The 27,596-nt window shown below is 32.5% G+C and overlaps 1 protein-coding gene across 1 annotated transcript; it reads right to left on the bottom strand.

The window, feature by feature from the left end:
• Positions 1-963: 963 nt before the first annotated feature.
• On the bottom strand, positions 964-27,348 carry LOC108771884 (probable RNA methyltransferase CG11342). The gene is made up of 3 exons (XM_018537286.1): positions 27,177-27,348; positions 2,618-2,842; positions 964-1,518 (listed from the first exon to the last, which is right to left on the bottom strand). Exons 2-3 carry the CDS (start codon positions 2,816-2,818, stop codon positions 964-966), a joined length of 756 nt encoding a protein of 251 aa, XP_018392788.1. The 5' UTR covers positions 2,819-2,842; positions 27,177-27,348.
• Between the last annotated feature and the right edge of the window lie 248 nt (positions 27,349-27,596).

The raw sequence follows: 27,596 nt of genomic DNA, 5'->3' as shown, positions 1-27,596 counted from the left end.
CGCGTAGATTATGAAGGACATTTCTCTTCTTTGAATGCGTTGCGTTATGTATATTTTACTATCGCGTACTCGTCGTGATCGCTGGTGAATTTCAAAATGGTTTCGCGCAATCGTAACTTCGCGTCGCGTTAAGCTGGAATCAGACTACGCATTAAACATTAAATGATTAAAATTAGAATCAAAATAATAGAAGCTAGAATTCCTTTATCCTCATTGGTCAAAATTCAATTTTCAGTCTTCAATCTCAATCTTCAATGCAAAGTCTGATTCCAGCCTTACAATTATAAATGGTTATGCTGAATTAGAGCAAAGACAATTTAATCGATGACAGATTTTGCCGTTCTACGTTCCGCAAATCAATTTGAAAGATCCTGTATATTCTCAATAATCGAATAAATAATAAGGTAAAACTGTTAAAAATGCGTTGTTCATAAACAAAATCTTTCACGTATACTAACTAAGAATTTTCATACTGTTTGCATTCAGAATAAAATTTACACTGAAAAGTTTGAAGACTTCAAACGAAGGGTGAAAAATTCATACTCCTCTGATTGACGTAGAGTTATTATAAAAATCTAAAGATTTAAATTATAAAAATATAAATTCTTAAAAATAAACATAATATGAAAGAAATACGATATAAGAATAATAACGCACAAAACGTATCGTCAATCAAAATTTGTGTGTCTAGTTTGTTTTATAAGAATTCGAATTATAAGAATTTAAATGTTCAATAATAAACAAAGCAGAGAACTTAAGAAGAAAATAATCAGCTAAAAGATGACGCACGTAAACACCTCATGAGTTTGTAATTTAAAGAGCTTTATTTATTACAAATCGCCTATCACATTATCTGTACTAGAATGAGGAAATTTATTATTGCTACGTCAATACAAAATACATATATAATATACATAGTATTATATATATACATTATGATGAATGAATATTATTGCTGATCTTTTACGATTTCTGTTTTCTTTCATAAATTAAAAGCATACGCCCCCATTCGTTGCCCGCAGTGACAGTGACTCTTTGAAAATCGCATAGTCTCCTCAAAATATCTTCTATGTGTTTCATCGGATTTCTGGTGTATTTCAGTTCCTTTAGCAGCGGAAAGTCCTCCAATTTCGCTCTTCGCAGTCGTCTCGAAGCGTTTTTGTAGCATCTCCAAGGCTGCGGCTCAACGACGATTATTTCCGCCAGCTCGCAGACCTTTCGCAGAAATTTCTCTAGACCGTCGTCGCCGTGATTCAGATGAATCCACATAGTGATCGAGAAGCAGAATACCACATCGAATCGCGTTTTATTGAGCTGCGTCAAATATCTCCTCAGTATCTCGCCGCAATCCTCAGACAAAAAGTCCAGACACTCGAAAGTCACGCAATCTGGGTGCGGATTACGCTCGCGCGCTTTCTCGATCAGGATCGGGTCAAGATCCACGCCGATTAAAGAGAGCTCAGGCCGATCTTGCGACATAACCTCGTCGAGGAAATCACGTAGAATGTATGTGAGATCCTGCAAAATACGTCGTACGGTTAAGCGAAAAGTTATAAATGTATAATAAGTATACAGATCGAGTGTATATTTATTATACAGAGACTTCTCCAATCTCGCACAGGAAGGTATAGATAGGATCGAAATAAATACAGAAGTTCTATACTGTTTAGCGATTCTCGCAATATTAATATTAAATATTAATTTTTAAGTTTTAATTAGTTTTTTTGCATCCGTCAGAGGCGCTATAGGGCCTTGCTGAAGCATATGTTTTCCATTAGTGATCTATATGTTCATGTTTGAAAAGCTCTAGACGATTGAGTGGCATACACATATACATAGATAAAAATTGAAATTTATAATAAATACATATATGTTCTTTTATAGTGTAGAATTGAATCCAAAATTATTTTTATCGAATGTATTACTCGTTGTTATTGTTACATCTCACACAACACTTTTTATTTTATGACCATTTCGATTATATTCAAGAAAAGAAAAAGACCCATTTTATGCCTCGATTATTTCCATGAGCGCCCAAATAGGCGTCAAATAAGCATCCATGTATTGTATGAAATATTTATTAAATTTTAAACATTTAATCTTAAATTATAAAACTAGCTTGAGATGAAAATTAAAATGAATTAAAAAATACGCACAAAGATTATTAACATCTAAACATCGCACCAAAAAATCTTAAGTAGATTGTTGAAGTCATAAAAATAAAATACATCCAAACTACATCTTTTAATTTACATTTAGAAATAGAATAATTAAATTAAGTACACGTCGTACTTTCTTAATAAGAGTTCCGTTTCCAACTGAGAGGAAACAGAGTATATGAAGCATTCCATATGTATAATGAAGAAAACGGGAAATTAGCTTCAATAGAGAGAAAGGAGGAAAAGAGAGAGAGAGAAAGAGTAAATGAAATTTCTAACAAGGACAAAAGACACAAATTCCGGAAGCGGACGCCCGCTGTGAGAACGAAAAGCTGAAAGGGGATAACTTGACCAAAATTAGACGCGCCCGTTTGTAGTTTCGGATCACGAAAGCCGAATCATCCCGTTTCGGACTGGCTTATACGTCCCCCTAACAGCTGTTGTGCCGCCGCTCTTACCCCGGCGTTACAGCCGACGTCTAGACCCGCGTATTTCCGGGCCGGATGGACGACCCGTTGCCGCTGCCACACGCCACGCGGAAGTTGCCGCACGCGCTCTTCCGCAGGATGGAATTGGTAATAATTCATGAAGTTCCCGTGTCTGATAGCGCCCGGATCCGTTTTCTCGTCACTCTTCTCGACAGTATCGCTGTTGCTCATTTTATTTTTATTTATTGCGAAAATCTGCAACGTACAAAAAGCAGGAATGTTATTACGCGTGTACATGTACATACACTAAGAAAAAATATATCAAATTTTAATAAGTATAAATTCTTTAATAGTATTAACTTAACATTCTTAATAAATAAATATTTACGAAATAAAAAAATATAACTCAATTAAATTAAGATTCTTACATAATTGTATATAAATAAATATATATATTTATATTTAGTAAATATTCAATTGTGATACTATGGAAAAGAAAAGGGCCAAAAATGTCGTTATGATATAAAATTGTTAGTAAATAAAATTTGTCATCTAATTAATATAGTTTAATTAAACAAACACAAAATAAAAAAAAAAGAGACGTTTCGACCTCTATTAGGTCATTATCAATGTTACAGGATGTTACTGTAAGCAAAGGCTACATACCACATATTTCAATCAGTAATTAATATATCAACATAAATTTATGTTTCTAACTACTTTAGTATGTGTAGATAACGATGAGAGTCTTCATTAATGGACATAAAATAGTTAACTTTTGACCACTTTTTCGGATTTCTATCCTACTGTGCATCGTCATGTCTAGCCATTTTCATCCACATTTTTCGACGTTTAATGTCACGTGGCACTATTAAAAATACTTTATTTGGCATTTTTATACACGTATTAGTGCAGCGGATACAAAACACTTATACGACCAATTAATAGCGTATTTTCCACCAGTATTTTCTATATTTCGGCTGATTAAATGTATCGGTTTACACTCGTATACACAGTTGGTAAAGCGCGGACCGCGTGAGTACCAGCATGTGATGTTATGGCATAAACGTGCGAAAAGAGTGCCCCGTTTCAAACGATCTTAATTTTCGTTTCTTTTATAACTCAGCCAATTATTAATACTTTTTGAAAACTTTTTTTCCTTCGATTTGTTTAAAAAAAATCTTTCAGATAGTAAAATAAAATTTTTTTATGCAACCTATTATACATATCTACTTTTACCTATTATAAATATTTATTGCATCGTTCATACACTAGGACGCGTTCAAGCATTGGGACGTTTACCTTACTCAACTCATTGTCAGTTTCTCATTTCGATGTATAACAAGAAATAATACACAATGTTGCATGTAATACAGCAATAGTATTTACCGATGATGGCGACAACATGATGACGATACTAATGAGCCGTAAAAAAGTAGAAAAAACAGAGACAGAGAGAGAGAGAGAGAGAGAGAGAGAGAGAGAGAGAATCGTGGTCGTGTAAAAAAGGTCAAGGGAACCTACCAAGAGCGGAAGGACCGAACAAGTTAATTGTTAGTGTCCGCGACCCAAATAATCGTAACCTTCGATCGCCAGAGACAGTGAAATGTAAAAAATTATCCATAAATTATTTTCACAGTAAATAATCTGGCTGTCACTAGTAATTAAAATGCAATGAAAAAACCATCATTGTCAGTTGATTGTAGAAATATTGATCAAATTCTTGAAGTTATACAAAATATCGAAAAATATTAAAAGTTTATAGAATACGAGTCGAGTACTCATAAATATTCATTATCAAAAGTAAAGAACTTTGATGAGAGAAGTTTCTTTAAAAACAAACATCCTATAGAAGTAGTCACAAATTTGACAATTGTTAAACAGCTGTGGGTAATTAAAATCCTTTTTGCATCGAGATTTATATGCCAAGATTGAGGAAATGCGTAAATCTTTAGTTAAAGTACGTAAAATAAATTACAGAGAATATTTTGTCACTCTTTTCTTCACCATAGATTAATTTTTTTTATCTAAAAAGATTCTAATACAATATACATATTTAAAAAATCTGTAATTTTTTTCGTAATTCTTTTATTTAGTTAAAAATACATGTAATATAATATAATACATCTTTAATAATGACAGTACATTCAATTCAACCGAAGGTTTAGTGATCAATGAACATCCGGTGCGACACAACGAGCGGTCCTTTGATTTCTTGTTGCACTCTCATTGCCAAATCCTCTTGCGGTATAGCGCACTGATTACTAAATCCGGCTCAAGATCGTGAAGGTAGAGTAAATGCGCGCGATGTTTACACGCTCGTAATCGAGTACCGATCGTTGTATCTAATTGCCTCATTCTTGCAGTTCCGACAAAAAAAAGTTTTTTTTTTAATCGAAAAAGCAATTGGAGCTCCTTGCGTTTTCAATACCGTGAGAACTCGCGGTAGAGGCCTCGTTGCTCCACGCGACACTCCCTGAGTCGCGAAGAAATTGCAAGCTCTTGCGTAACTGTTCTATCAACGTCAATCGTAATCATCACAGTTATATGCCAAGGGAAGGATATAACGTTTTGCCTAATTAGCACGCTCGATTACGGTACGACGGTAATTAGTCGAGTAATTCCGGACGGCGCTTTAACGCGGGATAATATAAGCCTTCCCTATCGTCGATTGCAACAAATGACCTGCCTGTATGCATCTGTACGCAAATTGTATCAGTGACATTGGCATTTAATACGGCCTCATTTTCGTCGGAGGCGCAAGTGAGTTGGAAAAGACTCCTTAGAAAAATTCCAATGTCTCTCTTAATCGTTGCAAATTTAAGTATCATCAATTATTATATCGTCACTGTGCTGAAAACGAAAGAAACAAAAGAATGCGACGAGATTATTCGTATGCCTTTTTTTAAAAGTAATAATAAATATACGAAATATACAGAGATGTTTATAACAGAAAATGAATAAAGTTACGTTCAAAATTCGTGTAAAAAATATGTGACTAGAATGGTAATAAAGAAATTTTGTGATGAATGTATAAAATAAATTTGTGTTGCTAATGCTACGCATATACGCGAGATGAATACTAGTTGCCTCGTTGTGCGCTCTTTCGAAACGTAGAGCATTTCGGTAAATCATCCCACGGTGCAGGACAATGAACTCACGTGTGTGTCATCACACGTGCCACATAAATGACGCGATCGCGATTAGTCATCTGAAATTAACATGGTGTTCGACCTTTTGAAAGGAAACGCCTAGAGGCATCCTGTTGTAAAAATTCTATCTTGGACAAAAATTTTGAGACGATTCGTCTCACAAAGTAGTGTAAAACGAGCCTAAATCTTCTTGATGCGTGATTTTCGTGACGCTTCTATTCTATCATCAATCTCCGAGACTCACCTATCAAAATTCTCAAATTCCCGAATGTACTATAATCGTTTCGAAACAACCAAAGCGTGGAAACGGACAGATGCACAATTCGGATTTCCTTTTCGGCGAATACAAACTCAGGCGATCTCTAAAGGATTATATTGTAATAGGAAATTGACAATGCATTAAATGACAAAAAACCATGTTCCATATCCTCGATTTGAGAACAGTGTACAATAATAGATAATTTGGGGCCCTATACGATAATAAATATTCCAATTATCATAAGCGAAGACTTATTCTATATGAAGCATCTAAAAAATTCTACATAAGTCAAATATCTGTGAAATATATGGAATTTCACATGTCAAATTTAAGAAACAAAATTGAAATTTGTGAATTTTAATAAATGTGAATAGAGAGAGAGAAAGAGAGAGAATTAAAGACTGAATATTTACTACCCCCTCCCATCCATGGTGTTGATATTCTTTGTGTCAAAAAATTACAATCTCCGCCCATGCCAATTAATTACAAATTGTCGATAACATATTCTTTGACAAAGTCGGAATAATGTGCACCTTTAGTGAGAAGAGAAAGGGTAAAGCGTGGCGCCTGGCCGAACGATGAGAACCGGTCAATGGTATAGGGGAGGAGACAGCTGCAAGGACTTTTTTGCTCTACGATCCTTCCTTTCTCGCATCAAAATCGTGCCAGGGCAATGTCTGTTCCTTCGGAGCAGGTAAAGCAAAATATATCCCGGAAGTCGACCGTAAAGCAATCTATTCGGCGTGCATCCGGCGCATTCATTCAGTCGCTTTTTTCCGAGCCCCCCATTCATAATAAATCCGCTTTTTCCGGATTTTCGTGCTCTACGTCGTATAATGTGTGACAAACAGATCGAACACGCCGGGAGATCTCGCTGAAAGATTCGACGACAACGACCATGTCCCATATAAACAGCCTCGAGAAAAACTAGGGTTAAAGTCTTACTCCGAAAAATATTACCTCGAGAGAGCTGGCACGTGCATCTTTCGACTCGCCGCACATGAATCGAAACGTGAAATTAACCGTAAAAACAACTTAACCCTGCATCCTTACACTTGCCGAGGAAAATATGTTTGTTTAATCTCCTGCGATCGAAGTAGAAATACTTGTTATTATCAAAAAACACATGAAGTTGTTCAGATAAAAAGACGTATTAAAACTGAAGATGTCAAATTTTGAATATATTTTTATCAATAAATATACTTTATTAATTCAAAAACTATACCTACATTCAACCTGAATGAATAAGCATTGTATTGAATACATCGAATAATTAATAGGTAAATGCATTTTTACATTTTCTATTATAGTTCGATACAGATAAGAGATACACATCAAAAGCAAAAATAAAGGAAATTAAATAATCTTTCGAACGGCACCATTGGATTTATTATCAGACTTTATTTACGCTTTAAAGAGAACAAAAACTGTAAATAGACCGATTTTGATCACTCTGTCCTATAATATACAATTTTCATTTGTACGTTACATTATATATTATCTATATATTCTATATTTTGTATTACTACATATATAATATACATATATCTATTACATCTCATATTATGTAAAATAAAAAAAAATAAAAATTTATTTTGTTTCTTCAATTAAATTCATTAATTTTTACTAATTTTCAATTTTTAATAAATTATTATATCATTGGAATTTTTAGTGTTTAAATAAACAAAATAAATATATACCTTCAAAAACGTGTTTTTAAAATTATACTGCACAATAACACTAGCAATAATAAAGAAATAAAAGAAAAATGAAGTAATCAGATAACAAAAGTGTCTAAAATCGAGTCATAAGACGTTTTTTTGCATCTAAAAGATGATTTAAATACGTCTCATGTCACAAGTTTAGACTTTGTATTGTTCGAGAATATACTAGAAATACTTATTTAATATTGGCAATACTGTGACTGATAATAAAATAAAAATATATTAGGAATAAGCAGCATTATATATATACTGGCAATATGAAAACAATACAAACATTACAATAACAATGCCAGCAATAAAGTGTTGTATTGCCATAATTAGCAATCATTGTACATTATTTTTTAAGTGAATGACCCCTCGCTCGTAACATTTTTGGCGCCCGCTGTATAAGTTAATAGTAATGAATTAATGATGTCATTCTTAATTAATAAATCGAATTACAAAGCAGCGTAAAAATAACGCTGCGTCTTTGCGGAGCTACTTATTCTTTCGAACATTGCACTGCACAAAGAAACGGCGTGAATTATCTATCTTCCTGTTTACGTTTCACCGAAAACGTCAAGGGTAATGCGCGCGCGCGCGTTTATCGTTTTACGTAATAAAATTTTACAATGGTGATTAATATAAAATTTTCTTAAATTTAAGTAATATTTTCTGGAATAAAAAAAGAAAGTAATACTTAAATCAAATATATGTTTACATATAGTAAATATTTATTTGCAATAAAAAAAAATGTTAATTTATTATATTCAAGAAAATATTGCTTAGAGATTTAGAAAAAATTTTTTTTAAAAACATTAAATATTTTGCTACAATTCGATTTTGAATCGGGTTGAAATAATATATATTGTTTTTACACTTTCAACAAAAAACCTTTTATGTATAAAACATACAAAATAAAAGAAGGGCCAAGAGCCAAATGTTGACTTATAACAGACACACTTTAATTTAAATTAATAAACCAAAGATGGATGATCATAGCCAATGAGAGAAGAGACACTTCTTAATATCTTACACTTAATTGTAAAACAATAGAACTCGAGCTGACATTAGTTTACGACTTTCTTAGAACCATTTAGACATTTCTCTGAAATTTGTTTGTGCGAACATTGCAGCGTACTGAAAGCGGATCGTATAGAGCGGATGACGCAATTTCCGGGACGCAGGTTTAAGAAATCAAATTCATCGCGGCATCGTCAAAATCCGTTTGCTCAGCCGCTTCCTCTATTTTCGTTGTTCATTGTCAGTCATCAATCCGCACAGCTGTTGTTCACCGTTCTCACTTTTATCGGAGAATGTGTGAAAACAATTCAGTACGTTTCAGCGCTTATCTTTTCCGCCGTAATTCGACGCAATTCTTCATCACTGTACAGATAAAAGCGTCGTACACTAATGGCATCGTAGTTGATACTGTCGCACTTGAGATTCAAGGTTTCTAAGTTGTTATTTATTCTCAATTATGATTATCGGACCTTTTTTTCGTAAAACCATACAAACAGATCTTTACGTCTGAAAACGATACGTTAAACAAAATCGATATAAATTTCGTTGCCTTTAAAAATATTGTAAAATATTGAAATCGAATTCAATTACAAGTAAAGTATAACCAAGTGCACTCACGAATTATCGGATATAGATTCATTGTATAACAACACACGAGGAAAGAATAGTTTTGCTAAAGTACTAAAAAATTTAGTTGTAACAGATATAAGATCTGAAAATAAGTTTTGTTAAATTATCAAAATAATTACGGTGAACGCTCAAGCTGCTAGAAGAATATCAACACTTTTTGCAGCATCATAAATTTTCTATACAAATATTTTGATGTGGACTAACAAATATTATTGTTAGATTTTTATTTAAATATTAACTAAATTTTTAAATATTTCAACACACACAAAATAATTTTTTCCCCGAAAATTAAAAACTCCTGAAAAAAAGTTCTTGAAATATCTTTTATTAAAGATATATTTCATTAAAAATAATCCAAAATTATTTTATAAAGAACATACAAAAATTGGAAAACATTCTTAAAAGATTATTGTAATGTGACTTTATTTGCGCAAATCACACGTTTCTTTTATCTTTATATGCTTACAGACTTATCCTCATTATATCGACAGGGGTGGGCAGTATTTAAAATACAATGTAATTAAATACGAATTTAAATACATTTTTGTATTTTATATTTTGTATATAAATACTTTTTTTGAGTATTTTGTATTTTTTTGTTGTAACTACTAAATACATCAGATTCTCGGTGGTGCCCGGGAATCGGGATTAAAAGCTAGAGAGCCTATAATGGGTGCGTTCCGATATTCATTGCCAATGCTGAAACTATACAGTATACGTTACGTGCGCTATAGATTTTCAGAACTGGCAGTGAATATCGGAACGTATCCAAGAAGAGAGTCGCCACGTGATCTAAATTATGCTTTGATTGGCTTGGGGTGCACGGACTCGAAAAGATTAGAATGACCGGAAGATATAAAAGTCGCAGCTCGTATCACTGTTATGCCGGCTGCAGACTACAGTATATCTTTATGTTCATATGGTCCAGTAGAAAGATTATTTTCATTTGCCACATTTATTATAGCTCTTCAGCGCGTAGTTCTCTCTCAGATACATCTTTTGAAATATTATTGTTTTTAAAAGGCAATGACACTAACAATAAGATAAATAACATCTAATTATACATTTATAGTTATGAGTTATAATATTATATATAGTGTGTTTCTAAGTTTATAAGACTCTAAGTTTTTAATTTTATTTTGCAAATGCAAACAAAATCAAAGATTTTTCTTAAGAGAAAAATAAAAATATATATAAAATGTTAAATAACATAAAAAAATATTTTGTTTCGTTTTAAAGTGTTTAAATAAAATAAGAAAAATGTATTATGTATTTTATATATAAATTTATAAATTTGTTTTAAATGTGGTATATACGAATATATTTTTTCTTTATATATGTTTTAAAAATTTTAATGTATTTTTTACATCCCTGCATTAAATAAGTTTAAATAAAATTGGAAAAGTATTTTGTATTTAAAAAACTATGTATTTAAATACATTTTTTGAGTATTTCGTATTTTGTAATTAAATGCAATTTTTTGAGAATTTTGTCCACCCCTGATTATCGAGATAAGAATGTTTGATGAAACTGTTACAGATAGACTATAAAATTAAAGCGATTTCACATCACGTTTTCATTTATCACGTCCCTCCTTGATGACGAGTAGAAGATAAGTTACATTGTTTTCGTAGTAAAAAAAATGTTTCTGCGATATTGATTTTTCGATCGCGCTAACAGAATGTCGGTCGGTCCGCGGCGAATCATATCAATGAGATCCGATCGTTAGCCTTCGGTTGTTCTCGATAAATCCTCGAACATATTACGTTCGTTCGGCTTCGAGAGAGATTTAAACGTTACAACTGGGTCATCCAGGCAAGGATAAGCGTTGCGACGAAGATTTATGAGATTACATACGCACTGCAGCCGAGGAAAACCTCGAACGATGTCAAGTTCTTCATACCTGTCGGCGTTCAATCAAGAATTAACTGCGACGAGAAATATTTGCTGGAACCTTCAAAGATAGTAAGGAATAAAAATTGAATTGATTTAAAAGATTTTATCAACTCTCTCGTTGCAGATTTTATTTTATATTACTTATTCTTTTTTATTGTATTAAGTTGAAAATTATGATTGAATAATCAGTATGGAGGAAGCACCTCAGAAATTAGGCACTTATATTTCTATGTTGCATCATAATTTTAATAATATCTTATATATTTTTTATATCTAATACTATTGTTATATCTATTTAATACTATCGTAATGTTTCCGTCAAATCGATCATCGATTAGATAAAAACTAATCTTTCCACGGGCAGAACTCTTATTCCCCTTGCTACATTAGCCGGTGATTAATCCTCAACATTTAATGAAATCATGAATTATTATAATATAATTAGCCAATTCGTGTGAATCAATCTTCTAAACACGAATTATATCCGCGATTCGCACCGTAAGTAGAAAGATCGAGGAATTCATGGAAGTACGGTTGTCCGTTTTTGCACTTCGTTGTTTATCACCTAATATATATAATTTAAGCGTTTTACGTCAATGCATAAAAACAATTTCAAAAAATCTTGATTTTTCTAAAATCGCAATTATAGATGTTAATTTATATCGATAAACATCCTTTTTTTTTTTTTTTTTTTTTTTTTTTTTTTTTTTTTAGAAAAAATCGTCAATTTAAGCCCATGGCACATAGATAAACGTAATCAGTAAGCGAATTGACCAATCACAGTTGAGAACGTAAGCGGCGGCCGCTTACGTTCTCAACTGTGATTGGTCAATTCGCTAACTGATTACGTTTACGGCCTTACGTTTTTCTAAGTGCCACGGGCTATATATATTCGGTGGAGTACATGAATGCGCGACTGTCGCGATATGTAGTTATACTTCCTGAAGGACGCGATTGCGCTATTGCACCAGAGCCCGAGTTGCGTTTCCGCTAATACAATGCGCGTGTACAGTTGCGTTGCATTAGCAGGTCTCGTTGCTCCGTCACACGCGGACACACGTGTAGAAAATGACGCAAGCTTAGGCGTAAATGAGAGTAGCTTCTCACTTTGCCATATGCAAATGATCTGCACAGTATGTCAGAAGAACCTGTGTCAGACAGAAAACAGCAACGTGACAAAAAAAATTATCGATGCGGAAGAAAAATTCAAATTAATTCCTATGAATATTTAATTATTTTCGCGGTTACTTTGGACACTCCGAGTTCTAATCGATCTCTCGCTTCAATTTATTGTTAATTTCGTTCAATGATTGACGAATCTCATCACGGAAATGTGATGAGAGGAAAGAGGAGCAAAGAGAAAAAGAAACAGACGCATCTGTATTTTTCAGGAACGTTCGAGAAGTGTCTTATTAGTTGATATTTCTCTTTCGTCGTTGAACGAAGAATCAATGGTAATTAACCATTAGTGGAACTGGAAATTTGTCAAGTATAATACAAGAGCTATCAGCACGAAAGGATTTTTTTCAAGTCAAATAAGAAAAAATAGAATATTAATAATTACACCAAAAAAGTATTATTTAAAACGTATAATTCATAAAAAGTTTTATTTTGAGTTATAAAAAAAAATGTAATAAAATCTATATTTTTTTTAATATTAGAAGTATTTCCTAAATTAAAAAATACTTCCGAATTATCAAAATTGTGATTATAAGCACATTTCAGAAATATTAAAAATATACATAATTTTGCTATAAATATATTTTTAAAAAAGGAGACTCCATAATATATTTTTCCTCGTGGATCACGCATCACAAATCGACGTCTTATTTTTTATGGCCCTACGCTGACGTAATCGCATCACGTATTGTATATAACATTGATACGTGCGCTTATTCATTTATTCCATGTAAACCATGAATGTATCACGATGTATGACACGCGAATTGGCGCCTACACCTCCGTGTAAACCTTATCGTGCGTGTAGGCGCATCATGGCCGGTATGTTTGATACCACAAAGGAATACGTCACACACACTTCGGTAAGTTTATTTTTCAAATTGGAAATCACGGTGTCACTGAGGTGCAGATTGCGTGCTGCTGCATCATTCAGTCATTCTGTGAAATGTTGCAGTCATCGAGCTCTCTAAATCCCTTGGTCTAGATTTCTCACAACAATATACATATACAGAGTATCTCGAAATTCGCAAATCAATATTGGGAATAATCATGTATAACCAATATTGCGCCAAAAAAATTTATTGCTAGAAATATTACTCAACATCAGTATAGAAATGGACTTCTATTACGATCCTAATTTTGGAAAAGTATACATAAAACTAAGGAAATACTGTAGTATATGTATCTATAACGTACATACGTATTTGGTTTTACGTAAGCGATACTTTTCAAAAATAGCGATCCTGATCGGTTTCAATTTCTCGAACGAGAGAAACTGTGCGGTTATTTTGTAATAATTAAAAAAAAAAAGAGAAACAGCCTTGCTCTAATGGGAAGAAGTACAAAATTTTCGGTATTATCAAGTAGTAATAAATTTTTCTGAGTGGAAAAAAAAAACGACTTTGCGCAAAAGCGGAGCAAAACAAGACCTTTTTAGCACAAAAAATTATTACAAAACCATACAATTTACTTCCAAGAATGTTACAACATTCGCGTTATCTCTATGTATATACTTTGTTGTGACGAAGTTTTATATCGCATTTGCTCGATGTAATTTGCATTAATTAGATTTAGTTAATATTTTGCCACAGGCCAATCACTCGTTCCCATTTCGATGACAAAAAGAAAATGATTTCGCATGCATATTCGATAAATTCTCGCCTTTCACCATTTCGATTTAAAGAATGCGGTGTTAAAGTCCATTGAATGCCTAGCACCCGCGCAATTAACCACTCACAAGTATTTTCCCCGCGAATATTATCGCAAAACAGTTTTTACACAATCGGTCTCTAATCGAGTCTCTCGAGAATGTCAGATGTCAACCGGAAATAAAGTAACCAGTTTATCCCCTCGTACATACTTTTATCTCTTATCCTACTTATAATTACCCGCATTTTATATATATTATCGTCATATGCATAACGTCTTCTTTAAATTAATTTCAACATTAATATTAGCTACAAAGGTTCCACATATATGAGGATAAAAGATCAGATATTTCAACTACAGAGAAAATGAACTATATCTTTTTATTTTCATGTCCCGTTTTATTAACCGCATCCTGTTCTCTCTGTTTACTTTTATCTCTCTCTCTCTCTCTCTCTCTCTCTCTCTTTCTCTTTCTCTCGTTTGCGCTTTGTATATCCTGTTCAGAATTAGTCGGACGAGTATTTGTGTGAACGAGGAATAATAGTCTCTGCCGTGCACTGTACGAATCGCAGCAGGTCGCCACGGTCAGGTCAAAGAAGACTTTTTCACAAGCGAGATCTGGAAAAGGATACGCGCATCCTGTACACGTTGTAATGCTTGCGTTTCCTTGTGTTATTTTCACCGGACAGCTGTTATCCTGATGGGGAGGCGGGAGCGGGGCGGACGTGAAAGAATGCTGCCGAAAAAAAATCCAACAAATTTTGTATGTCATTTCGACTAAATCCTGACGGAAAATATAGAGAATACATAAGAATTCTAAAAAAAAAAAAAATGTAGAACGGCTGATAAACTTAACGAATAATAACCATATTAGACGAGGAAAGTGTAAACTTACTTCATAAGAGACGTAAATTGGTCATCTAAATAAGAAACATTATAATGTTCCTCGTTTAGATTATTAATTTGTAAATTATTTATTATATTTTTGTTTGTTTAGGTTTTTATTTATTAGATCTTTTTAGTTATTAATTTTCTCGTTTAAATTAAAATATTTACTTATATTTATTTTATTTATATACAGTATATTATATTACATATTGTTAACATATCATCGGATTTAATAGTTTTTCTAATTAATTCGATAAAAGGTTCTGCTTTGTATTTTAATCGCAAAAGATTTTATTAAATTCTTTATAATAATCGCTCGATCGCCGTTGAAATTCGTTGCATTCGTCTACTTTTCACACAATATTCCGTAAATATAGGACGTTATTTTTAGTTTTTCAGAAAATGTCCGACAAACGTCAAGCCAGTGTTCTCCTCCACAGCTCGTTTATCATGCTGCTACAACATTTCCTTCCATTATGTCGTTTCCGTGTGCTCTGCGTAGGAGGATCCATAACATCCTCCCTCGCCGACGAACTTCCTCGAGATCGTCTCGATTTGCAGGACGAAGAACAGACGTTTCTTAGCTAATTTCTCTCTCTCTCTCTCTCTCTTTTTCTCTTTCTCTTCTCCATCTTAGAGCATCCGAGGAGTAAAATGAAACAGCCGACGAACCGGTTCAAGAATTTTTCGTCGGTTGGGTTCCTCGTCCCGGACCTCAGACCGGTATCCCTGCAAAAGTGCAATGCGTAGGCAGACTGTCAGTTCTATGCGCCGCGCAGATTTGCATTTCGCAAATCGCATGCGACGCGCGTTCCACACAAGGCTAGCCTCGCTATTCGTCGCACAAGAACGCAAAGTCCGGCTCAATTGTACAAGGTGTACAACGCAAAACGCCGAGTCGGCGTCGAGTCTAGATTTTTACATAAACTCACCAGATTCCGTTACGCGAGTTGATATTCACGTAACGCGCACGTGTCAGCGTATTATATCCACACGCGAACTTTTATCGATACGTGAAGAAACGTCGTTGAAAATTCTAATTTTTTAACGAAACTGCTTTCGCTCTTTTAGATACAATGACAATAGTAAAATAAAATTATATATTAAAGAGATCAAATTTTCATGGATGTTTTTAACGTAATTACAAATAATCAAGAATTATTAGAGAATTTTTGTTATGAAAAAAAACATTGATATTTAAACAAATTTATTTTATCACGAGATTATTATCAATGTTGCACTTAGATGACGAAAAAATTTTCTAGATAAAAAAAAAGATAAAACAATAATTGTTTCATTTAAATAATTATATCTAGATAATGGCAAGTATTGATTATAATTATTAGGTATATATTTAACTTATTAGGTAAAATTTTAATTAAATATTTAATTTATTAAGTAAATTAAAATAAATCGATATTTTATGTGTTTAGTTATATTATATTCTTTAGTTTCATCATATTTTCGAAATAAATTTTCAATCTGCAATATAATCATGCAAAAGACACTTCAATAATATTGCATTTGCAATTTTTTGAGTAAATCCGCCGGACCTTAATTGGAATCAAGCATATTGGAAGAAATCTCAACGTACTCGGATGGAGGACAGGGCTCTTGTGAAGGTCGATTCACTGTATCGACGTGTCCTTCGTAAGAAAACTCGCGGGTATCACGGTGAATGAACGTTGCCTTCATTGTCGGATTTCGCAATTTTCATGTCGCCGCACTTCGATGGAGGCCGTATTAAGTTCTTGAGATCTTGATAATCATAATACATGTCTTTTTGTAAGTTTTTATAAAGCGCGCGCATAAAAAAAGAGATCTACAGATCTATTCTTCTACATGTAATTTTTTTTTTAAGAAGAAAAACGTGTTTATATAGTTTAATTTTGTTTGTTGAAAGTTTTTATAGAATGTTACACTCTTGTATTCAAATAATTTTGTATATTTTTTATAACAACACACTTATCACAATTTACTTTTTACCTTAGGTAGTCCTTTAAAATAAACTTTATTTTATTTTAATGACTTAATATGTGTGTTGTATTTATTTTTTTTTATATATTGAGACATGCACATTCCAAGAGATTAAAAGATTAAATCGGAAACGCAAATACACAATCTTTAAGATATCTTAAAACAAGCAAAACCATTATGGCAATTTTATAAATTAAAATAATAACATTTAAAAATTTTCAATCAACTTTTGATAGAGAATAGGTTTTTGTTTTTCGACATAAAATATTATAAATTAAATTTATTTCACTAGTTTTTTTTTTAAATCATCTCTTGTAATCAATTTACATACCGCATCTTTCCAAATACAAATTAACGAATCTTCGAAATTAATCGATGCTTAGTTCCGTGTCTATAAAAAATGATTTCTCAATTTCTTAACTGACAGACTGAATAATGAGCAAAGATTGAAGTCACGTCTTTCCGCAAAGATAGTAGGCTTCTCTATCGAAGGAAGTAGCGCGTAATTTTGTGTCGGTGGAACGCGACTTCCGCGTTTCAGTTCCTGTTTGCGGCGGCACAAGGAGTTCCATATCGAGGGCAGATAACAGTCCCTGGTCGTATGCATGCGTCTGCTTCGTGACAGTAATTCTCAACATGGTGATTCTTCGCGTAAGCTCGTCAAAATACGGTTATAAGAAATCTTTATCACACAATTTTTTCTCGTTAACGCACATTTTTATTTTTAAAATCATGAAAATTTTAATTTTTATATATATAATTAGGAAAAGGATAAAAAGACATACATTCGGAAAAACTTCGTAGCTATCAGAAAATAATCAGAAATTTATACGAGATCAGTTCCAATTTAAGTGAGATAAAGAACAAATAAATAGAAATAAATAACAAAAAAATTGTGTAGTATTAAACATAAATGATCTCTCTCTTTTCTTCTTCTCTCATCTCCCTCAATATGTTTATATAATATTTAAAAATATATCAACTATAAAAAAAAGTTAATAAGTTTCGCTCGTTTTTTGCAGTGCAATTACAATAAATAACGGTTTGTATCGAGCTAAATAGATTTAATATAGTTCTTAAATTTATATAAACGAATTAGATTGACATAAATGAGAAATTGTACGTTTCAAAACTCACAAGTCCTTCTTCAGCGATTCTTACAGATGTTAATGTCGTTGGATTGATACTGTTTTTTTAAACAATTCAAAAATCGTGTGATGGTTGGCTGGACAATAAAAATGAATAATTTATATAAATTTAAGAACTATATTAAATCCATTTAGCTCGTTATTTATTGTAATTTGCGCTGCAAAAAACAAGCGAAACTTATTAATTTTAACACTGGTCTAAAATGCGTTTTCATTTATTGTCCAGCCAACAAATCCATCACACGATTTTTGAATCGTTATTAAGAAAACAGAATCAATCCGACATTAACTATTAACAATAAATTGTAAGAATTACTGCAGAAGGACCTGTGAATTTCGAAACGTACAACAATTTCTCATTTATATAAATTTAAGAACTATATTAAATGCATTTAGCTCGATATAGACCGTTATTTATTGTAATATAAAAAAAGTAATTTGGTTTGCGTTCAATTGGAGAGAAAATATAATAATTTACGTTTTCTATAAATAAATATCAGATTAAATATTCGTGAAAGATTAACACGAATAAGACTGATGTAATAAAAAAAACAAATTATCATCATATGTACTCTTATATCACGTTAAATATCGATCGATCATTTTATAAAAGAAGGGTATTGTTTAAATTGCTGATAATTTCATGGTTTCGTAGAAATAGCTAAACTAATCATCGTATGGTTAAACTGTACACAAGAAGCGATGAGTAATAATCGTCTGTGATTATCGGCATCCGGTTTCTTGGCGAAACGATAGTTTCACGAGCGGCAACGTGAAATGGGACAATTTTCCACGATTGCATTCCCTCGACTATTTATTGCACATCATTGGAATCACTGGACTGTGCCATAATGGAAAGTTGCATTAAATCGTGCAATGTATTATGAAGACAGCGTGACAGAGAGAGAGAGAGAGAGAGAGAGAGAGAGAGAGAGAGAGTGATTCACGAAAGGTAGTGCTTGCACGCTTGCATAGAAAAGCTTCGATCACTGCAACAGATCACCTCTTTGATTAAACAACGCGATTATGAAAAATCTGTTTCGCATGAGTGTATCTTGAAGTGACAGCGTGTAAGGTGAAATGGAATATTCGATTTACCATCAAGTAAGTGGGTTAATATATAATAATTCTTAATAAACAATATAGATTAATTTTTATTAGTGAATACACAACTTGTGTAAATATAATTGTTATTAAGAAATTACAAAAAAGAGGCAAATATAATAATCTTATCATTAAAAAATATCAAATTGTCAAATTATATGTCCAACATATTATTTAGAAACGTTCACAAATATGTTTCAAAAACGCAAAATTATTATTAGCAGTGGAGGCCGGGACGAAACGCCAAAAATTACGTGATATTCTTCGCAATATATTGGAATAAAATTAAAAATTAAATATTTTATCGTAAACCCTTGTCTCTCTCTTTGTTATTAGTTTAAAAATTATTATTGTCTTATTCGTTGCGTTTGCCTCATCACGTGTGGCTACTTATTATATTAGGTCGAAACAATTGAGTCTATCGCGCAATCTCCATTTGGTTTCTAAAGTAAACGAAATCATTTTTTTTTTTGCATCAATAGATAAATTTTTCGACTGACACCTCGCAATCAACAACAAACTTTCTCATTTACATTAATAACACAGGCCCACAAAAAAATAACAATTTTTTTGTGGGCCTGTGTAATGTAACATCTGCACTGCCTCATTACGTGCTTACATATTTATGTCTTGTTTATTATAAGATGATGTAATTTAATGAGAAGTTTCCTTTCCTTTCCGACAAAAAAATTAATCTTATTATTGAAAAACTGATTAGAACGAGGAAAGTAAAATAAAGAAAAAATTGTAAAGAATAAATTCTAAAATAATAAAATACGAAAATATAAAATCTAATATCATTATATATAAATATTAAAATATAAAAAAATAGGCTAATGAGTCGAGCCAGGTGTTAATTCTTACAATATATTTACCAATAAACAGAGTTTTTTATATTTAATACACAAACGTTTCAATCTTTTTACAACATAGGTCATCCCCCTCCCCCTTTTCAGTGTAACAAATTTATAATCTTCCGGAAAACGGCGATGACATATTTATTCTTATTTCGCAATTAGATATCCTTAGTTTTGTATTGCAACATTTGGCGAAAATTCTCATGTCATATCAGACGTATGATGGAAATAAACATTTGTGATAGTCAATCCTCTTTGTCAGATTTCTATTATATATAATATTTATATAACGATATTGTTCTTACAGCTTTTATTCAAACAACCGAAATTCATTCTTAATATTTACGATTTTGTAGCTTTAATATACAGATTTCATAAATAATAATTCACGATTTATGTCAGTTATTTCAGTGGATAGTTACACAAAAAAAATTACTATTAATATATAAACAAAATATTAATATTATTTATGTATTTCGTCACTGAGCTACTTTAAAAGTCAATACAATTTTTTTTTCAAATGATGACGCATCTCTTCTATTATTTCGTCAATTCAGACGGTCAGATAGAAATAGTCTCTTTAAAAAGTCTTACGATATTTCAACACATGTACATTTCTCGTTTTATTTTCAACCATTTTTTAATTCAAACTCGCGAATATTTTTATCATACAAAACGAGAGACGAAATTGTGCGTGTGTGTTCGTGAATACGTAATAAATCTCAAACTTCAAGGTTTTAGCTTTTAAAAAGTCTGGCAAAAAATAATATTGCTAAAAAATATTTGTCAATGTGCTAAAGTTAGTTACACAATGCAATGTTCTAAAACTATTGCTTTTTCTAATCGTCAATTTTTTAACTAACTTGGGAAAGTTAAATGTTTTTTTCTCACCAAAAATATATTTCGTGTAAAATAAGAAGAAACACATTCTCTCCTTGAAAATTATGTGTAGTTTTTATGTCAGTTATCTCGGTTAATTGTTACATAAAAAAAATAACTATTAATAATAATAATAAAATACTAATATTATTTATATATTTCGTCACTGAACTATTTCAACAAAAATTTTTTCAAATAATGACGAATCTCTTCTATTATTTCTTGTTTAGGAAATTATTAAACTTATGTTTAATAATTTTCTCTCAATGAATTCGTCACTTGCGAAGGAATTAAAAATATTAAATTGATTAGAAAGAATGTTCACAACTAAACACAACACGTGCGAGATAGGCAAAGGGATCTTCGCATTCCTTCACCAGTCTCTTCCATTGTTTTCTAATCAGGGAACAGGATACCGCATATTTCTCGATGACTAACTTATACGTAGTCATGACGCGCAAATAATCACTGACAGAATCGTTCGAGAATCAAGGTATTGCACGCGTGATAGCGATAATGGCATTCGCTGACTCATCCGCTCGGTTATTACCGAAAATTTTTACCGGCACATTGAACAACGCCATTATTTGCATAATTTAAGCAAAAGTGTAATATTGTATTTCAAAACCAGATTTTTGGCATTGAGAGATGAAATCAGGCAAGAGAATATTAATATTAATATTTAAAAACAATTAATTGCAAAATGATAATTTCTATTTATCAATTTTCGACACAATTCGACGTGCGAAAGAAGACACCATCAAAACAAAGAAAGTTGACAAGGGAATGAATCATCCGAAGTTAAATCTTATATGTTCGCACGCTCACGTCAATCGTCAATTGAGGATCTACATTAAGAAAACGAACCTGTGGCGCGCCGGAAATCGTCTGGACACGCGAAGACATAGTTAATAATTACTGTCTCGCTGTATCCATTAATCAACTAATCCATTAACACATCATTCTAAACGGAATTTGAACTTGAACCTTTTATTCTAAACGAATTATCTCTTAATTAACTTTGTTCGCTGATAATTTCCTGTTATTAACTAATTGAGAAGTGTTAACGAAGCGATTCGTTGAAATCCTGTTAAAGAAGAAGCAAATATCTCGTAAATTTAAGACACTTTCGAAACTGTAGTGCACAACTAATCCGCAAACTAGCGAATTACGCAGAAATAAATTTACAGATACATATATATATATATATATATATATATTTGGAGTACAAATTAGTTCGGTCCGTTTTTCAAAAGATGATCGCCTTTAAAGACGAGTCATTTTTTCGAGATGGAATTCGAAAATTGCCTGAGAGATAGGAAAAAGTAGTAGCCAGCGATGGACGATACTTTAATTAATCTGTTCAGTTTCATTTTGTTTTGAAATAAATGCATTTTTGAACACAAAAACGGACCGAACTAATTTGTACACCTAATATATAACATGTATAACTACATTCAGTCATAAAAAAAGAACATTAATTGCGTAATTGTTTACCAAGAGCAAATTATATTTCCGAATAAATTTCGTCCGATAGTATACAGACTGTTAATCAATGAACCGCAACTGGAGTCAATCATGTGTCAATATTGCATGACGAAATATCCGCATAAATGACAACAAGTATGGAAAGATCGTGGAATATTAAAAAATCTTATTAAAAATGCTGATACCGTGCGCGTGGTAAAGAATACCGTGGTGTCGTCATCCCTCCTGAAGAAAAAAAACAGAACCAGTTCTGTGGATTGTTGCTTGACGATAATTTCGACTGTGTCCTAAGCACGAGAGGAAGATAATATTTGCGTTATTTACACGCAGACGTCGGAAGAACTTTATTGAAGAAGACGAGAGCAATTTCTGAAAAATTTCTCATTTTTGTTTACTTTATTATATGTTTATGCAATGAACAAAATAGTCGCAACGCTCTTTTTTTCGTTGGATTTCGGAATGCAGCCTGCTCGCTGATTGATTGATCCTTTTAAATCTAAACATTTATGTTCAACTTTTCTACGAGCAAGGCTGAGATCTGAAGCTTATCGGAAAAAAAGTGTTGCAACCGTTTTGTCCATGATTGTACATCACTTGTTTACTTCTGTCATGTCAAATCAAATAAAAAATTTGTAATTATCCAAATCAGATTTAAAGAGAACTGACTATAATTCCGAACTAATAGAACTTTAATCGAGATTAATCTCAATAATTTACGATTTATATATCTTGGTTTTAAAAGTCATAATCAATGATTGGTTACAATTTTCATGTGTTTGGTGAAAGAATAAGGCTCTGCGCACAATGAAAGAAATATTATAAACACGAACATTAAATATTAAATAGAAAAATAAAAAAATATGAATAAATAATTAAACGTAACACACAATGGATAAAAAAGTATACGACATATTTACATTCATCACGTTAAGGCCATAACAAATGCAAGTTTTGTTTCCGAAAAATTGACAGGAAACTAAAATTGCAAAACTGCAAATAAATAGTAAAGACGTTCCTCTTGGCGCGACAGAACACTGAGGACGAAAGTAAAAATGTCCCGAGATAAATTTTCGCCAAGTGGATCTGGATAAGAGCGGAAATATCTCGATTAAACGTGGCTACCATATATATTCCTCAAGTGCCGCGTTTACAAAACTATATGTACACTTTTGTTAATTATACCGTTTATTATTATTGCAAAAATACATATTACGATATGTCGATGATGTCCGACGCTGTCGAAACGCGACAGCAATAAACGGCGCGGCGACGATAACGCGCGCGCGAATCACGCTGACTTTTCAGATCCCGTTCCTCTCGCAAAACGGCCGTACAGTGTTGCGACAAGCCATGCGTGTATATATAATTTACGGGGCATATCGATCGAACCGTGATCTTCTTTCTTCGTGCTTCATCCCGTCTACTCCGCGATCGCGCGCGTCCAGCGCTGATCATCTGGCTGTGCCAGCGCCCATATATGCAGAATGGTGTGTGCGAGATGAAAAAAAGAGGTGGTCCCGGGTTGACCAATATCCGGCGGCGGCCGGAACGCGGGGGATACGTTTGGAAATGAAGGCCTCTGACTCGAACATGATCCAAGCGCCACGCAATCGTGGCCTTATCTGTCTCCCCCTCTCTCTCTCTCTCTCTCTCTCTCTCTTGCTGGCACGTACGCACGCACACACACATATCAATAAAATTATAGCATGCTTGAAACTGTGAACTACGCTCACCTAAACTCTTTATTTTCCAATATTCAATACTAAAGACTGTTATTGTATAAGAACTTAACTGATACAAATACGAAGCCTATAACAGTCTAGCTTGGATCTTTTAATCGGTTACATATAAACTACCGCGGTACTATCACGAATTAAATTAAATTAATAGTTAACTAATATACGTAGTCCCCCCCAAATTGCGCGCCGAATAATCGTCGGTCTTGAAACGCAACTTTAATAATCTGAAAATAATAAAAAAATCTGGAAAATTATTCTTATTACGAAAAATATTACTTTGGAGGGGGGGGGGGCTACGTATATTAGTTAATTATTAATTTGTATAAATTATAAATAATAAATAAATAAATAAAATAAAAATAAATATAAATTATAAATTATTATTATTATTATTATTATAAATTATTAATTTTTTTATTTATATAAATTTTTCTTTTTCAATTGTTTTATATAAAACATTACATGTATGTTTTTTTTTCTATTATTATATGATTATCTGTGTACTGAAGATTTTGTGCTTGAGGGGATTTGTCCCAGAACGCTTAATAAATTATGCCTCTCTCTCTCTCTCTCTCTCCCCCCCCTCCCTCCCTCCCTCTCCCCTCTCTTTTTTTCTCTCTCTGTCTCAGTCTTCTTCCCTCTATCATTTCGAAATGTACGCGATACAGCTATATACATGTCCGCAATACCTAGGGTCGGTTTGCGTGTGCACTTCGAAATGTGTGTACAGAATATATATATTATAGAATACACAAATTCAGCGCGTATCTATCATACATATAGACACATTAAATATATAACTGCGAATTTTATAGAATGAATTTAAATATATAGTTTTAAAATTTAAACCGTGCTGTGTAATATCCGTGCTGCAATATTATAATACTTTGATGCAAGCTCTTTTTGTAAAAGAGCTTTATACTTTTCCGGCAAACGTCATTCGCATGTAATTAATATGAAAATTTATTTTGTATTATTTTACGTTCTCTCTTTACTTCATTTATAATTCGTTTCGCAGAATACTTTTGTTATTTTGAATACAAAAAATAACAATGCTGCTTCATGTAAAAGCCGTTGACTCGTATTCGGAATCTCAAGTTTGAAGACAAATTTATGCCCTTGAAATGATTTTTAAAATCTTTCAATGGGCTCACATAAATTATTTCCCAATATTTCTCTGATGTCATATTCTTCCATTAACGAACTTTACAAGTCACACTGCGAAAGCAAGCAATAGAATTACGTAAGCGACAAGTACAAAAATTACTTTACAAAAAGGTACACGCATTTCCGCTGTAAATCATGTGATTTTTACACTTGTCGTTCGATATGAATTTTACATACTTTTTTCTACAGTGTGGGAGACCCGTCACGGTCATACGTGGGTGAAATTGCATGCCCTTATACGCGCAATTGTTTAAAGCGTGCCACGAGAGTTGCCCGCGCGCAACGAGAAACGTTAAGGTAGGTCAAGGGCGCGTGTTGCACCGCGCCGGACGAGTCTCTCTCGCGAGATCTCACTCGTTTGGAGAACGCACGCATGAATTGTTAAGATCCTCTCTCAATCTTACTATCTTTCCACGTTAAAAAAATCCTGGTGTATAGATATTCAAAATCGGATCTATTCAAATTCTTGTCAATTGTATGTAAATATAAATTGTGATTTCTATAAAAGTACGTAAATAACATTAAAAATCACGGAAATTGTGATAAATTTACGGCACAATTTTTTGGGTGAGTCAGCACAATTTATACACGTTTTAAATCACAATTTTATAAAGAACCGACAATTAGATGTGGCAGAATTATTTGCATTAAATATAGGTAGTTGAAATATCGAATATGTGCGGTATTATAGAAATTTTATAGAATCTAAAAATGAAGAAAATATAATTCGGGAATTTGTTAACAATTATTTTAAAAGATAAGGCTTCACCGCTACAACAAATGCGATCGTCTATTCGATCTACTTTTCTGGCACTATTCTGCTCTGGTATATATATATTATGAAGGTTACTATAAAATTATGATTTAATTAAAACAGAATATAACTTCAGTTATATTTAACTTTTCGTCTGCAATTTTTTTTCCAATCCAAGTTTTTCTACTGTTTCGGACTTTCAAAAAATATGAAAAGAATTCAAAGTTACTTTTCAACATCTCTATTACATTACAAAATAGTTCTTTTTAACTTAAATATTAAAACTTTTATTTAATAAAAATTAAAATCAAGATAAAAATAAGGAGAAATTTGAAAGTAAAACTGCTTGTGTGCCAAAAAAAAAACTCAGGATATATCTCACTTCACACTTACAATTAGTTTATCTCAAATTATCCCCGTAAATATATTTAACAGGGCTGGGCATGTATTTAAAATACTTTTATTTAAAACACAGATTTCGCAATAAAAATAGATTTTATATTTTATATTTCAGCGATGTACGTGAAAGCATTACGTATTTTGTATTTAAAATTGAAAGATTGAAAGCTTTATGTACTTCGTAATTTAAATAATAACAATCTTCAATATCTTAGTATTTAAAATACAAAATACTTTCAATCCTTCATTATTAATACTGAAGTACAAAATATAAAATACTTTTATATACTTCCATAAAATATAAAATGCAAAATATTTTCATATATAGTACACCGTTGAAATACAAAATACACGATACAATTGTCTTACAATTACCGTTTTCAAATAAGAGTATTTTAAATACATGCCCAGATTGCCCAGCCTTGAATTATTTATAACAAAAAATGAAAGAAATTAAGTGGGCCTTATTCACTTTATATATTGGAACAATTGATAAGCTTAATACGACCGCGTGTCGCGATTTGAAGAGTCCACGTATAGTATTTATAAATGTCGGAGGGGAGGGCCAGTAGCGTCTCTCACAACCGGATGCCTCTGATCAAACTTTATCCTTTTCGCGTAGATCGACGTGTGTTCGCCAATGTTTGCTTCCTCTGTAGAACGATACAGATAAGATATGCGCGTATCTCTTACGTACCTCGATGTTATTATTAGGCGTCCATCTGTCGCTTTTGCGAATATTGGCTTTCCCAATTTCAGCCAGCCGTTCTTATGACAACGATCGTTCGCGGGTGCAATCGTTAACATGTGTGGCGGCAACGTGTGATGTAACACCGTTCCCGTTTCCGGCGATTCAAGACACACTTCTGCCTATCATCTTCACTGACCTCTGAAAAGGTGACAAAAGTTTAGAATGAAAACATTGCAATGCGGATATTATTCTAATGTATGTCACTTTTCCTAACACTGAATAATTTATAAACACCTAAAGATTTATCAGATTGCAAATCGATTGCAAACGTTATATCGTACAAGTTATTTAAATGCTTTCAATTGATTCAATTTAAAAAAAAACGAGAGAGAGAGAGAGAGAGAGAGAGAGAAAATCGCTTTATAA

This window comes from Cyphomyrmex costatus, unplaced genomic scaffold (assembly GCF_001594065.2).
Source record: "Cyphomyrmex costatus isolate MS0001 unplaced genomic scaffold, Ccosl1.0 scaffold169, whole genome shotgun sequence".
Classification (NCBI taxonomy): domain Eukaryota; kingdom Metazoa; phylum Arthropoda; class Insecta; order Hymenoptera; family Formicidae; genus Cyphomyrmex; species Cyphomyrmex costatus.
Note: the sequence above shows the minus strand (reverse complement) of the source record. Positions and strands in the feature narration are given on the sequence as shown.

Excerpts from the sequence above, each read along its gene's own strand:
- LOC108771884 (XM_018537286.1), bottom strand. The coding sequence starts at position 2,818 with ATGAGCAACAGCGATACTGTCGAGAAGAGTGACGAGAAAACGGATCCG. Across the intron at positions 1,519-2,617 it reads ACGTCGGCTGTAACGCCGGG|GATCTCACATACATTCTACG; the intron begins GTAAGAGCGGCG and ends CGTATTTTGCAG.